The sequence below is a fragment of the Anopheles maculipalpis genome, chromosome 3RL (genome assembly GCF_943734695.1).
Source record: "Anopheles maculipalpis chromosome 3RL, idAnoMacuDA_375_x, whole genome shotgun sequence".
NCBI lineage: Eukaryota > Metazoa > Arthropoda > Insecta > Diptera > Culicidae > Anopheles > Anopheles maculipalpis.
Window position 1 is genome coordinate 54,302,192 of NC_064872.1, and position 15,920 is coordinate 54,318,111.

General features: G+C 42.8%; 3 protein-coding genes across 5 annotated transcripts in view; 2 read left to right on the forward strand and 1 right to left on the reverse strand.

The window, feature by feature from the left end:
• Nucleotides 1–15,920, reverse strand: part of LOC126560785 (uncharacterized) — a 422,053-nt gene that overhangs the window by 385,375 nt on the left and 20,758 nt on the right. The gene's annotated exons all lie outside the window — the stretch shown is intronic.
• LOC126563180 (selenoprotein F) overlaps nucleotides 1–15,920 on the forward strand; it is an 805,869-nt gene that overhangs the window by 363,210 nt on the left and 426,739 nt on the right. The gene's annotated exons all lie outside the window — the stretch shown is intronic.
• Nucleotides 13,679–15,059, forward strand: LOC126562522 (odorant receptor 82a-like). The gene is made up of 4 exons (XM_050219062.1): nucleotides 13,679–14,157; nucleotides 14,267–14,705; nucleotides 14,793–14,945; nucleotides 15,006–15,059. The coding sequence occupies exons 1-4, from the start codon at nucleotides 13,679–13,681 to the stop codon at nucleotides 15,057–15,059; spliced, it is 1,125 nt and encodes a 374-aa protein (XP_050075019.1).

Sequence of the window (15,920 nt, forward strand, 5' to 3'; positions counted from 1 at the left end):
GAGGAAAACGCAATCTTTACGCATTATTCCAAATATCAGTGAAAAAATCCTCATAAATAAAAGTGTTTGAACTGTTTTGCTGATATTAACACTGCATTTCAGAACTTGCTGATTTCATACTCTTCTCACTGTAGAATTTTTGGATTTTTTATACCCATTGTAATTTGTCCGCCATACATTGAAAAAGGCAGTCTCTCTGGTACAAACAAACGTTCGAGAAGGTGAGTTGAATTATCAATCTATCTCAGCCCAAGAATAATTCGAAAAAAAAAGCTAACTTACACTACATTACGATGAAACAACATTAAAATATTGTTCTTCCCTTTAAAATGCACTCTTAATTAAGTAAATTGAGACCAAAATATATCTTCCTCCAAAGTCCTCAATTGCTGGGAAAATAATCAAGCCAAATGTTTTTACTACGTGAGATTAGATAGAGCGCAAAACATCAGAACCCAGCAGAACCATAGAAAGATCAAAGGAAGATTGAAACAAACATCCGATTGGTTCTCTAACCTTTCACGCTTCTAGCCCTTTGATAGCGAGCTTCTCAACCCACTGACTCCTATCGAGCCAGTTTGCAAGTGAAAGGTAGGCGGAATTAGATTGGCATATTAATTCTCAGCGATAGAAATTCTTGGAATCGCTTTGGACGGTACGGAATCGCTAGGGAAATGCGCCGCAGATGTTTATGATACTCAACGTGATGAAAATCCCACGTCTTTTAATTTGATTACCAGATTAGTGGCTCTACGGTTTCAGTGAAATATGCACCAACTAGTCAAACGGATGATGGAAACTGTAATGGGTTGATTTCCATTTGCCAAAAATTAATCTGTCCCTACCGGTTTAACGGCTTTCGGTAGACTGTATGGTGCTAAAAAAGTGGTTTGAAAGAGGAAAACAGTGTTACCCATTCGTTTAAAAATGGTAATTTTCATCACGGAATCCAATGATCGATCGGGAAGAGCTCGTGTAGGTAAGTGCCTTTGTTTATTAAACTGTTTCGTTACGCCAAAAGTGGCAGCACAAATTGCTTGCTACTCGAAAAAGCTCACGGCACAAAGCAAGTTGAGCTAAGAACCGAAAAAAGCGTAAGCAAAAGAGGGGCTGAATAAAATTTCGATACAAAATTTGAAAATGGCTCCATGTACAGTGGTGCTATTTGACACTTTTTTTCTTCGTACTTTAAAGCAACGGCTAAAGCTCATTTCTATTGGAAAAAAAAAACAAAAGAAACTGGGCTTTCCTTGACTGAGGGAAATTTTATTAAATCTATCCACAATATGCCCTGCACGCCCTCGGATGGTATGTACGATGCTTTATTTATATGCAATCGAATTTCGTTCCAATTTACAAAAAAAAAAAAAAAGAACGACAGTGTCAAGGTGGAAAGCATTGCCGTGCGAAACCGTCCAAGAATGACACGCATTACCTTTCAAACTCCCAGGCGTACCGCAAAAATTCTTCTGCTCCTTAAGAAAAAAGTCCCCTGCCTGCCACGAGGAGGACACGATAATGCATGATAAGCAGAACGATTGCTTCTGGTAGTCAACGGCGGAGAGGTTTTCTTTTTCGCTTTGAATCCGCCTGGCCAAAATAATAGTCCAACGCGGGTGCTCATCAATATTCATGCGGCGTCAAATGGCGGTTGTGCAGAAGGGCATAGATAATGCCCTTTCAGTTTCAGTTTGTTTCCGCCCGCCGTGATGAGCAATAGACAGCCACGTTATACGATCGCGGTGGCAGTTTCTCTCCGATTTCGGTACGGTTTGATGCTCCCGTACATCCCCTCGGTGGCAGAGAATACGGTTCCCTCGTCTTGGTCCTTGCAGTAATCACCTCAAGCCACCGCGCCCAGGACTCATTATTCCCGTTCCCGTGGATGGGAAATTTTCTCAGGCATTCTGATTAACATTCAATGGTCCCGCTGGGTATAGACGATATATAGGGTGATGGAGAGCGCGTGTGTGCGTGTGGTGGAGGAGGGGGCTGCTTCGGAAGATGTGATTATCGTTGCGTAAATGTAAGATTACTTGATACACTTGAATGCGTCTTTGGCTTAATTTTCCTCATGCTCATTACTTCTCGTTAAACTCCCACAGACGATTAGCGTTAATCGGTATGATCAAATCGACGAACAAAGGTCATTTCCGTTTCGCAGTCGTGTCACCAGCTTAATGCGTTTTCTTTTTGTATTAAGACGAAACCTTACGGAAATAATTTCGCTGGAATATTACTTACAACGCTTTTCCACCGATATTAAATTTATTTTGAAAAAAGCTCAAATTGAGCTTTAATTGCGATTGTGATCCGATATCGTTCACAACAAAGCATTTCTAGCAAATTGTTTTGTTGTGCTTTTTTTTAGTTTCATTACGATCAGAAAAGAGAGTGCTGGTGGATAGATTTTGCTACAGCAAAATGGTTACATTTTTATAGCAAAACAACAAAATCCACTGCATTGTGCCACGCTGCCATAGCAATTAAAACGCTTTGTCGAATTGTTTACTCCCACAGGATCGCAAACAAATTGAGACACACCACCCACCAGCGTGAATAGCGCGCTGCAGGGACAAACAAATTGTCCGTGGCAATGCAGCCAAAGTGGTGGCAAAATTGTTTATGTGGATTTTTTATGACTTTCACCCGTCCCCGTAGCTCGTTTGCATACGAGCGAGTAATTAACTTTCATCCCCCCCCACAATAAAAGGTGAGTAACGCTTGCGGAGCGCAATAGTAAAGCACATCTCCGAGACAGCTTAATCCACGCGAAACTGCCAGAACAGATAAAAACCGAAATCGTATCGTAAGAGCAGCAACAAAACTTTTGCACCATTTTCTGGCCCGAGGGATAATGCGAAAGATTGAAGAGTGATAAAGTATTGGCAGAGGCAGAATGTTTCAAACCGGAATTTATTATGCGCGCACGTACGGGGCAAAATGAGGGCCAGCCGCCCATGAAGGATTATTCGCAATTCGTATGGAAATTTGCGTTACGTGTGGTGCTGATTCTCATCGGGAAGGGAAGGTGGTGGTGGAGTTAATCCATACTTTATGGTTGGCCACCGCCCACGATACAAATTGATTGCAAATGGTTCCCGTTTTATTTATGGGCACGGTCCGTGCCCGTTGATCGATGAAAACATTTATCGTTTGTAAACATTCCTGGTGCCAACATTCGGTACATCAAATGTCCTTTCTTGCACAACTTTGCGTAACAAAATTCGTTGTCCGGGTACGATTGCTCACTAAAATCGGGAGTGTGGGGTACATTGTTGACGATAAATGCTGCTTCGGAGAAAACTATTTTTAATCAGATTTAATGTTCGTTCCCCGCATCCAACCGGTTGTTAGAACCTTTATTACCGATACACAATACCCTGCTTACATGACTTTACGCAACCGCAACCACGACACAAACACATTCGTGTATAAGGCTTCCCCCCATCAATGTTTTAAAATCCTTTCCGAGGCGTAACTTTGCGAGTTATTGTACGGTTTGGGATGCACGTGCCTGAGCGTGTACAGTGGGATCGGAAGGTTTATCGGAAAGCCGAAGTGATCCGTTGGTACTGATGGCAAAAGATACGCATCGAAACTTTGCGGCAACGATAGCGGTTTTGGAGTTGTGGAAAAAGTTGTTAGCATCGATAGGCAGATTAAGACACTATGTGAAAAGTTTACGTGCGTGTGTCTGTGTGTGTGTGGAGTTTGTAGCTGAGATTTGGGTGTCTAACTACCTAACAAGTGGTGCAGCGAGTAAGGATGAACGTTGAGTAGCAAAAACTTTATCAAACCACCCTTGTACCGTAGCCCCATAATGAGGTTGGCATTCTTCGCCGGATTGACAGAACCCTGATACAAATTTGAGACATTTTGCGTGATAAATAAGCGGTATCGTAAAAAAAAAACCGCTGTGTTTTAGGTACCAAGATATCGGAAAAAAAAATTTCAGATGTTTTTATATTAAAGCTCACTGAATGCCCTTATTACAGTACCAATAATTCATTTCCTTCGGACAGTAGCAAACATCTGAAACCAAACTCTCTAATAATTTATACATTTTATAGTGTTCCTTTAGAATATTCTTGTCCCCGGAACAATAAGCTTTAAAGCTTACGGTGTCTTTTCTTTTCAGAATCCCATTTCAAATTACCCTTTTGTAGGAGGTTTTACGATTTAGTTCCATTTATTCTACGTTTTCACCAGGTTCTTTTGCGGGCTGGTGCATGGAAGGAATAGTATTACTACATTTGTTAGTTTGAATTTATTATGTTACCGATTGTGTATTTGTACTGTTTTATTTTGTGATGAAAATACTTTAGAATTTTTTATACAAAAATTGGAAGTGGTGTCCTCTCTTGGAATGATATAGATCCTCGCCAAAAACAGGACCAAATACTTGTATCATCGAACAACTATTATCGAAACGACGAAACGATCCCCATAAGGTGTCCCTTTACTGTTAAGAGAAGTAAATGCCTTCAAACTAAGCCGTATTTTTTTGTAAATTAGTTTTAAACAATACTGCCAGGTAGTTCTTCCATACTTCGATAAGTTCAAAGCAAAATAGTAGGACATACGTACTTCTTTTAATTCTTTTTTTCTTGACTTTTTTATTTTATTTCATTTAAAGTTTATTTTGTTTTGAGTGCGAATGACTTATTCGCTAAAACCTAAACCTAACTTTGCTAAGCGCCAGGGAATTAGGATATAAGGGAGGAAGAAAGCTGGGAAAAATGTTTAAGACGGGAACGGAAGATGGATAAACTTAGGTGAAAGTCGAACATATGGGCCACTGAATTGACGAATTGCACACACGAGGGGGTCTTTGCGTCCTGCTGAGGTACGACGACTTGAGATCGCAAGAGGGAGACGATTACGAAGGACACGGGAAGGGATGTAAAATGGAACACATGATAACAAAGCAGGAGCATCGGTATGACCGAGAAGGAGATCGGCAATAAAGGTTGATTGGGCCTGGGAACGGCGAGTTTCCAACGAATCCAGCTTCAGCAGCTGACACCTGGACTCGTACTGAGGCAGGGGGAGGGAAAGCTCACCAAGTGATTTGCGTATTGCAAACCTTGTGAACGATCAATACGCTCAATATGAGTTTTCGCTAGGGGAGACCAAACTACTGAGCAGTACTCCAGAACCGATCTGACCAGCGAGCAGTACACAGCTTTCAGACATAAGGGGTCCGAAAAGTCGCGAGCAATACGCTTGAACAAGCCAAGTGTCTTCCAAGCTCTCACAACCACGGAATCAATTTGGAGGTTGAAAGAGAGATCTTTGTCCAACCAGATTCCCAAGTCTTTGATAGCCGTGACTCGGCTAACAAACTGATTGTCAAGAGCATAGGGGTAGCTGATGGGAGTTCGGGATCGGCTAAAGGAAATGACCTTACACTTTTTGGGACAGAGGGTAAGAGAATTACGAGCGCACCAATTAGAGAAACAGTCAAGAATGCCTTGAAGAGACTCGCAATCTTCATCAGAGTAAATAGGGAGAAAGATTTTTAAGTCATCTGCATAGCATAGGAAGCAATCATTGGGAAACACGGTACTGACATCATTAATGAAAATAACAACCAACAAAGGGCTTAGGATACTACCTTGTGGGACGCCCGTAGAGGAGGAAAAAGGGTAGGAAAATTCGTTATTTTAACTAACATAATACGAACGATCACACAGAAAAGAACGAAACCACGAGACAAAGAAGTAGCTTATGCCTAATTGGGATAGTTTATGAAGAAGTAAGGAGTGAGAAATGCGATAGCCGATTTAAAATCTGTATTTAAGGCATCAACTTGAAGTGCGGATTCTAAGTTAGAGGAGATGAAGGTAGTGAATGACATGAGATTAGTAGTGGTAGATCTGTTGGTAAGAAATCCATGCTGTTGAGGGATGATAAACGGCCTGGAGGACTTTAAAAGGAATGAGTGGAGCAAGTGCTCAAACACCTTTGATATCGCACATTGAAATGAGATGCCGCGGTAATTTGAGACCAAGGACGGGTTACCTTTTTTTAGGATAGGTACAAGCCAAGCACGCTTCCACAAATCAGGAAAGATAGAGAAAGATCGGGAAAGATCAGGAAACGATTTCCAGAGGGCAGTATTCTCCAATCCAATCCAGCTTTGACACAACGAGTTTGGTTTTGTTGGCGTTGGTTACAGGAGTGTTTGCCGGGTTCCGTCCCGAGGATAGAACTTGCCGATCATTCTCGGAATGTCATTGCTGGACTGCACTGGAGAACACTGTACAAATAAAGGTTTGTGCCGTTTCAACAATATTTTTGTCTTGCTGCAGTCCAGACCGTAGCATAATGGATAACAATAGAACGGCCACAGCACTACAATAGCCGGAAATAGGATGCAACACACCTCTACATCATCATCAACATCACCTACGCTCTTACAATTCATCTATAACCGAGCATGCCCGGTATAAGTCAAATAATAGTGAGGAAATGTCTTGTTACATTTTTGTATAAATTCTTGTTTGTAACAAAATCATCATTGGCGATGTTGACAATATGGCGGAGAGCCGTCATTACTTACTTACTTATCAGGCGCTACAACTGCTTTGCGGTTTGGGCCTGCCGCAGCAGAGTCCTGAACCGCTCACGGTCCCGCGCCGTCGTCCGCCAATCCTTTATCCCGGCCTTGATGGCGGATGATTCCACGCCATCCTCCCACCTCGATCTGGGCCTACCACGCCCCTTCTGTCCGTGTGGACGGCTTAAAAGGACTTTCTGAGCTGGGTCGTCCGGTGCCTTGCGTATAACAAGGCCAGTCCAGCACATCGGAGCCTGTGCCGTCATACTTAAATATAAATTAATTAAAATAAATTTGATTTAAAATTTATGGTCATTTAGACCAAATAAGCCAGTACTACACTGATGGATCATCCTCTGAGGAGGGCACTGGCTTCGGTGATTTTAGCGAGTCCATCGAAGCTTTTTTCAAATTGAGGCAGCCATGTAGTGTCTACACCGCAGAACTAGCCGCAATATTTTACGCACTATCATAGCTGATAGCAGCGAGACCTTCGGACCAGTACTTCATCTTCCCTGATAACCTGAGTGCTATTGAAGCGTTGATATCTCCGAGGCCTGTTAAGAGTCAGAACTTCCTTACCATAAAAATCATTGAACTGCTTGGCTCAATGTTCGATAAGGCGTTTAGGATCTCGTTAATCTGGGTCCCTTTTCATTGTGGAATTCCCGGATATGAAAAGGCAGACTCACTGGTCAAAACAGGCGATTTTTACGACCGACCTATCTCGGCCCAGGGGTTCCTTCGTTTCCCACAGCAACTTTTCCTGTCTCGCTGGCAGAGCATGTGGGAGGCGGATGAACTCGAGCGTTTCTTTTACTCGATCTCTGTGCAAGTGTCCCTGCGGCCTTGGTTCGATGGGCTCTCTGTGGACCGGGCGTTCATACGGATGATGTCTCGACTGATGTCGAATCATTTTGCGTTGAATGCTCTTCTACAGCGTATAACTCTGGCTCATACAAAAGTGTGTGGCTGCGGTGACGGATTCCACGACGTGGATCACCTTCTGTGGTCCTGCGTGGAATTTGAAACCGCAAGACCCTCCTTGTTGAGCGCAGTCGGGGATATCGGCAGACGAACGGGTACTGAAATTAGAGAAGTGTTGGCTACCAAGGACCTCCCCTACATGAGGATCATTCACCGATTCGCCAGAGACAACTGTCTAGTCCTATGATTCCACATCCCAAGTATCCTTCCAATCCTTATTCGTATTCCCCAATTCCTTTTTTGTTAAATGTTGTGTTGTCTATGTCTTAAGTGTATTTTTTGTAGTGCCACGGGTGATCCGATGACTGCGCAACAGCACTCGAGGGTGATTCCAACACTGCCGTAAAAGGGAGGCAGGCGTTGTTCAAAGTGCAGTGTTCTCCATTCCAGTCTAGCTTTGACACATTGAGTTTGACAGCGTTGGCGTCGGGTTCGGGGTGTTTGGCGGGTTCAGTCTCGGGAGTAGTGAAGTCGCTTTCGCTGCTGCGGAATAGAGCTTGTCGATCATCCTTTGATCAACGCCCACAACACCACAATAGTCGGAATTCGGATGCAACCAACCACCATCAATACAATAGCCACAGCAATAGCACCAGACCATCAGAACGCACATCATCGCACATCACCATCACAACAACCATAACCGAGTATGCCCGGGATAAGGCAAAGAATAAGGAGGAAATGCCTTATAAATCTGTAAAAATCTAATCAACACAAGCGGTGTTGACAATACGGCACTGGACCGTAATAATCAATTATAAATAAATAAATTTGATTTTCACACCAGGGTGTCCCGGTGATATGGGTGACAGCGGAGCCGGTCTTCACACGACCGGACTAGGGTTCAAATCCCATCCGGACTGTCTTCCCGTAGTACGGATTGACTATACAACGACGTGGTATTGGCAAGTCTAGTAAACCATTCAATGACCGACGTGACCTAAGTGGGTCGTTGAGCCAAGAAGAAGAAGATTAAATTTCATACTTTTTGCTCCTATGCATATATTGTGATTCAAAGGATGAGAAATTGATATATCCAGCTTCAAACTTCGCATTTTGGTAAAACAGTAAAACTGATTGCGTCGAAAAGCTTATTAGCAAAGTTTTCCGTAAACAAACACACCGTTGGCAAATATTAGTTCGTAGAATAAAACTAAAATCCCATAGATGGATCAAACATAATGCTGTTCAAACATTGCTATTGTATCTCGAAAACACTCGTGATCAAAGGGATCGAAATCCTTCCAATGAATTTATCCCGGATTATACGGGAGAGTTAAAATTCTTATGAAACCAGCTCAACAAGTTCAATCAGCTCGAACAAGATCAAACATATTTTGAAACTCTAATTAGCTTTATTGGAGCTATTTTCAGGCAGCACAATAAAGTGGTAATTGAATTAACATACCCGTTTTTTATGCCAACGAACCGTGTCCAATAAATCCTAATTGACTTCCAACTTCAGCGGTAAAATAGTGTTTTATTTTTAGTGAGAAATTTATAATGGAAACTAAAATGACCGAACAGTAAAGCATTGTTTTATTCATTATCCAATTTTCCTGGGTACATAATAGCTCGTGCAACTCAACGACACGAACAGCGAATAACCAAGCTGGATGCAAGCATTCTCCGGAAGTCCTGTAACGAGCTGAAATCCGCCGTTTTCCGTATGGTACGGAAGCAATGCATCAAACATTTACCATTGCTACACTACTACTACGGTACCATTGTACCCTTTTGCTTCTGGTGGATCTCTGCTCCATGCAAGCTGGCCGCTGTTCATCGAGCAAGTAACTTACGTGCCAGGTCTAGTGTCATGCCCATCGATTCACCCGGATGCAAACGCCAAATAAAGCTTTATTAATTGTAAGGCCAGGAGATGTAACACAAAGCTGTAACCGGAGGCGGATACATGACAGCAGTTGATTGATGTGCACAGGAAATCATCAGCGATAAATTGTTTCTATCACGCGCAGAGTGACATTCAGGACAGGTATTCAACGTCCCGCTGCTTTCGGTCGGAGGCGATAATTGACCAGAAAAAGGCTCGCTATTTGAATCGTTGTTCGTGTTTTCCAACTGTGCTCGTCTAGCTTTCTGCTGATTTTTCTATCATAAGCAAATAATTTCTGTACAAACTTAAGCAAACAAAATCCAGTTTTTTTTGCGCAGCTTTATTTGTGGAATATTAATGGGAAACCTGTTAAAACTACGGCGCAACACAAACAATTTCGATGCGCCCCCGAACACAAAATTCCCGAATCGCGGCAAGCGGCCGTTGCAAAATATGAAAGCAAGCAAACCGAGCGAAGCTTCATGGTTGGTCGGAAAAAGTGAAATTGATGTTTACTTTCCGCGTCGATGAGGTCAAATGTTTCTGATTGTTTTTCGGGCACAAGCAAAACACGGAACCAGGCTAGCTAGCTTCGTGCTCTGCCAGCGTGGTTGCAGTGCAGGCTGCTTGAAAAACCATTCAAGCAAAACGCCCGCCAGGTATGTACGGCGGTACACTCGCTGCCCGTATTATAATTACACCCGAAACGATTGTTGTTCCGGTAGGTTTATTCTACGTCCCTACAACCATTTTGGGGTTTGCTGGCTCACTGCCACGCTCCATTCCAGCCTCACCATAGCTCATTTGCTGCTTGTTGGTGTGGTGATGATATTCGGTCGGTTCGGTTGGTGTGTGGGTGAGAAATTGAAACGCATTGAAGCATTGGAACGTAAAAGTCTTGAAGTCATCCCGCCGATCCTTATTGCAAGCTGACTTCAATCAGCCGGAGGGCCGTGCTTGATACTTTTTTCGAAGCCACTTCTATTTACTGTACCGATTTAAACTGTGCACCGCCAGGTATGGTGTTGTGAACGAATTTTTTTACGGTAGATTAAGATTAACGTTTGTCTTAAAGGACAACGAGCGTTACGACTTGATAAGTTGTTCTCATATCGCTTTAAGGTTTTTCGCTCAATGTTTGCGTTTAGAGGAAACAGATTTTTCTAGCCGCTTCAATAAAGCTAATGTCTGTTAAGCAGATGCACCTTGGTCCATGAGCATGTGATGTGAAAGATTAAGTTAGCTCGAAATAGCATTTGAATCATTATTGATGCCTAACTTATAGGCGTTTTAAAACGTCTTGAAAGAGTATAGTCACTATACAATCCGGGAATATGGACGCATGAATAGATCCACCACAGTTGAACGCTAAGGTGAGTCTTTGTTTTATGATACTAAAAGCACGTGAAATAACTGAAAATACACGGTAAAAACTGTAAAAAGTGTTTACCTCTACTACAACATTAGAATGTGGCTTATGTACCCTATTACATTACAGGCACAGAACAGAATAAATTTAAACAATCATGAAACGGTTGCATATCTTAGAAGCACTGTGGCAGAGAAGAAGAAATTCACGGTCGCCATGTGGTGGGAAGAAGAAATTACTCGGACGGATGTCATGTGGTGGAGAAGAATAAATGTATTCACCGTCGCCATGTGGTGGAGAAGAAGAAACTCGGACTTAAAATCGCGACGAGAACGGAACAACGTGATTGCTAACTGTGCGGACCAATATCTTTCTTTTATCTGACTGTCCAGGAAGTCTGAAGATTCTAGATGAGAATCTTCCCTACAGGAAAGTTGGAGACATTCGAGGCCTTACCTTTGGTAGGGTGACTCTCGATGCTCATCGGCGGAGCAAGTCGGCCAGGCGACTTTGGATGTTCAGAAGGAATATCCCTTACAGGCATGTTGGAGGTTTGAGGCCTTACCTTGGGTAGGGGGACACTCAAACCTCTAGAAAGAATTGAACGCAAGGTTTAGCTTGTTGTACCTTCTCTCTCCATCTGCCTCTCTGTCGAAGGCTTCGTAGACCGCTTTATTTATACCCAATTCTTACAATAGTTTTTGCTCGTTTTTGTAACCAAGATTGTTTCTTAGTGGTTGTTCTTTTTGCTATTGCATTTAGTACAAAAATATTTACGTAACCATAAAATGTATCGCGGTGCGATCGTTTGCTGCACTTGCAAGAAATGTGTCGGATATCATTCGTCGTTGGATCTATATGCTTGCTATGCATGAAGTTACTTGTTTGTGTTTTGTGGTTTTGTGTTGCTGACAACTGTCTGGACTCGCTGGTTGTTTTGAACTGATATCATATTGCATTGTGTCCCTCGGTATGTGCCGGGTGTGCTGGTCAGTGTTTGAATGTTCATGTTAAGGCGTGCGCGTGGTCAAAATAGCTGAATGTACATTTCTTACGTTCTTGATTAATGCAGGTTATTTGTTAAATTACTATGTATAATAAGACTGTACGTAAGGCTTGTTGTATGCGAAATAATGTATACTCTAGTGAGATGTTTGGCAGATATGCTACAGCACCAATAGTGACGTCTAGCTGTCAGAGGTGGCCACTAGGTTATTGTGATTAGCCATTTGTAAGTTTTAGCATGAAGCTTTCTGTTATAGTGGCTCTCATTTTGCTGTAGAGTAATGCATTTTAGTAACTGTTTTGCTTCTTTTTAAACTATTTCTTTTATTTTGATAAAAATTGCAATTATATGTGTAATTTCATACATTATTATTCTTCTTCTTTGGCCTGCTCAAGATTGAGCACGGCGTGTCGACATGGCCAGGTCTCCAATCAGTTTCCAGGAAACTCGGTCTTGGGGTGCAGTCCTCCATCCACGGCTGCATCCGATATCCGACAGATTAGACTCCACTTGATCCAGCAAACGAGCTCGCTCTACTCCTCTACGCCTCGTGCCGGACGAGTCGCCGACGAGCACCTTCTAGGTGGGGCATGAGTCCGGCATCCTCATCGGCTTTGACTATCGTCAGGATATCAGCACCGCCAAAGATAGTCCTTAACACCCGCCGTTCGAAAATAGCGAGTGCAATGGCGTCCTCCGTCAGCATAGTCCAATACTCGTACCCGTAGAGGACTACCGGACTTATCAAGGTGCGGTAAATCGTGCATTTCGTGTGTTGTTGGAGTCTTCTGAATCGCAGATTTTTTAGGAGTCCGTAGTAGACACGATTCCCCTGTACAACGCGTCTTCGTGTTTCGCTGTTTACGTTGTTGTCCGAAGTCCGAAGATCAAATTAGGTTCATAATAATGTGTATTTCTTGGAAGTTCCGTTTCAGTAACTCTATATGAAGCAAAAGACTGTCGTATCATATTTTCGTAAACAGTTTGCACGGTTTAAAAGAAGCATTTATTTCTATATTGGACTCCCCGAATGGAAACCACAGTATGAGCTGGAGGTGTTGCTCAATGAAATCGCTTCACAAGTTGAAGAAGGAATCGCAAAGACACTTCGAATCGTCCTGCAAGTCATTTTCCATCATTTATGAGCTATGAGTATCGTCGATAGCGATATATATCAATGACCAGAAAACCATGTTGTGAGTTTGGTAAGATGTGTAGGGTATAAGCTAATATAAGCTATATATATATATAAGTATTCTACAGCACGAAAATTCCCCCAATGAGGTTCTACTGAAAAATCAATTTAAAAACATTGAAATTTCTATGTCATCATTTCAAAGCCAGTTCTAATACATCCTATGCATTGTTCTAGGACTATTGCGTCTTAATACGGATAGAATTTGAAGCGGTGATAAAGGTTGGGTTGTCCTGCTTACAAGTAATAATAAAACATTGCCTATGGATAATGTATTTAAGTATTCAATGATTTTATTTCCAAGTGCAATAATCGAAAATAAAAGAATCTAAAACCTTTCCTACCTATATTCATTCGATTTATTAACTTCAAGTAAAATCGGAGTCAAGTCCTTATAGAGAAAGAAAATCTTTGTCTTTCTCCGAATACCAACATGGAAATTTTATGACACAGTCATCCTTTTTTTTTCTCCCACATGGACAATTAATGCATCATTTGATTAGAGTCCCACCTTTGTCTTGTACTACGATTGATTTGTAAACGAACCCTTGCCTTTGACATTCGTCGACAGTTTAATTACCGTATATCAAACATAAGTGGCACGTTTGGTTGAGCAGTGTGATTAGCATATCTGCATCACGTGTCCTTCCCGGGTGAGCTTTAAAATGTCTTCGCCTTTCCATCACTGGAATCAGTAATCTGGTAAACGTTTCGCATCAATCATGTTGGTACCGGACGGAACCGTTGACTTTTTCCGCGTTCAATCATTCTGCCTAAGGGCGATTGGTCTTTCCCGTGTCGATAAGCGCGCTGGCCGGGTTGTGTTCGTGTTTAGCTTTTTCACCGTGCTCGTCATGAAGCTCGGCACCGTAATGTTTGCCGTCAAACACATCGACGAAATAATGCTGCTGTGCGATTGTTTGGGGCCCACCTTCACCGCCTACCTGGGCCTGGTGCGCCAATACAATCTGCGCCTTCACCACACCGAAGTATGGAGCATCGTGGACGAATTCGTCGCACTCAGACGCTTGCTCAAGCCGAACGAAATCCGGATCGTAGAAAAGTATAACCGCATCGACCGATTTCTTGCGTGGGCTTATTTGATTACAGCCATGTCAACCGGAGTGCTTTTTGTAGGGGTCGCCCTCGTGCTGGTCGTCCTGTCCGAGAAAGCGGACTGGAAGCTGCCACTGCTGATGGAGTATGTTTTCCCGTGCAGTGACTTTTCCCACGATAATACGATGGACGGAAGCTTTCACCTCGCTTACAATATCTGGCCTTTCTTCTTTTACCTTCCCTCCCCACAAAAGCTTCCCGTTCGACGTGCAACATCCGGTGACCTTTACAATTTTCTTTGTCTGGTGCAGCGTGGCTATATTCTGGGTCGTGCTGGATTGTGTGGCTTGCGATTCTTCGTTCGGTACGTTTTCCTCCTGCCTGGTGGCGCACTTTGCCATCTTGCAGGAACGCTTCGAGAGCCTGCAGTTCGGCACGGGCACAAATAGCCAGCTCGGCCAGCTCATTGAATATCACAAGCACATACTGCACGTGTCCGATCGCGTCATCGATGCGTACAAGAACGTCATCCTCAATCAATTGCTCATCTCGTCGATACTGCTGTGCATGCTCGGGTTCCAGTTGGTCATATCGGCGGGCACAAGCATCATGGTGGTTTACGTAGCGTACGGGACGGCCATTATCATACAGGTTACCTACTACTGCTACTATGGATCGCAGCTTTATCACGAGGTGCATAAATTTTCCCACAATTTGCTCCACACTGGCTGGGCTGGGTGAAGATACTTGATGCATCTACATTATCGATCCCATTTCTAGAGCACACTCGTTCACGATGCTGTTTTTAAAAGCAACTGGTACGAGGCGGACGTACGCACTCAAAAAATGTTGATAAACTGCATGATGCGAGCAGGCAAGCCCGTAAACGCCAAATCAGGATTTACTGAAGCATCGTTGCCGACCTTAAAAGCGGTACCGTAGATCTTGGCCGTACGTAAGTGGACGACTAAATGTTCATCCTATTGTTTTCAGATTTTAAATTCCGCTGGATCATACGTCGCTTTGCTGATGTCACTCATGGAGTAGTGTGGAAGCATTCATAGTAAAAAAGTGTAGATGCATGCCGTCGGTAATATATGAAACTCATTTCGCTAGCTTAGTACTGAATTGTGTTACAATTATATGTAGTATGCAATTATGTTTTGCGTTATGTATGGTAAGTTGCAAATGTTGTTTGTGCTCAATTTTTTTTTCTTTTGACTTTACAACCTCGAGAGGTCCTGGCTTCCCTTTACTAGCTATTTTGTTGACGAATTTGATGACGAGAATCTATCATTTTTATCCATATATTAAATATTGTATTTTTTTTTTTTCAAAGTCACACTTATGTGACGAACCGCTGCCATAGGGTGTCTTCACGCCGCAGTATTGGATTTTAATGTCCAAATAATCGATCCGTATTCAGGATTAACTATCTAGCGAAAGAGATCCAGAAATAATAGGAGGAAACCTCTTTGGTATTTTAGAGCCAAGGAAGACGTTCGAACCATTAGTCTGAATCCTTTAATTTGCTATCCTGGCACAATTGGAATCCATCTTTTTCCATTTAAGTTGTTTTACTACTGATGAACTATCCAGATGAGTAATAAATATATCTTCCGCTAGATATTATAATGATGACATTTATGGATAAATCGTTGTGTCGATAAAAAAACCATGATCATTAGATCATTATCTTCTTCTTCTTCTTGGCTTGCTCAGGATTGAGCACGTCGCGTCAACATGGCCAGGTCTCCAATCAGTTTCCGCGACTCTCGGTCTAGGGCTGCAGTCCTTTATCCACGGCTGCATCCGATCTCCGACAGGTTAGACTCCACTTGATCCAGCTAACGAGCTCGCTGTGCTCCTCTACGCCTCGTGCCGAACGAGTCGCTAACGAGCACCTTC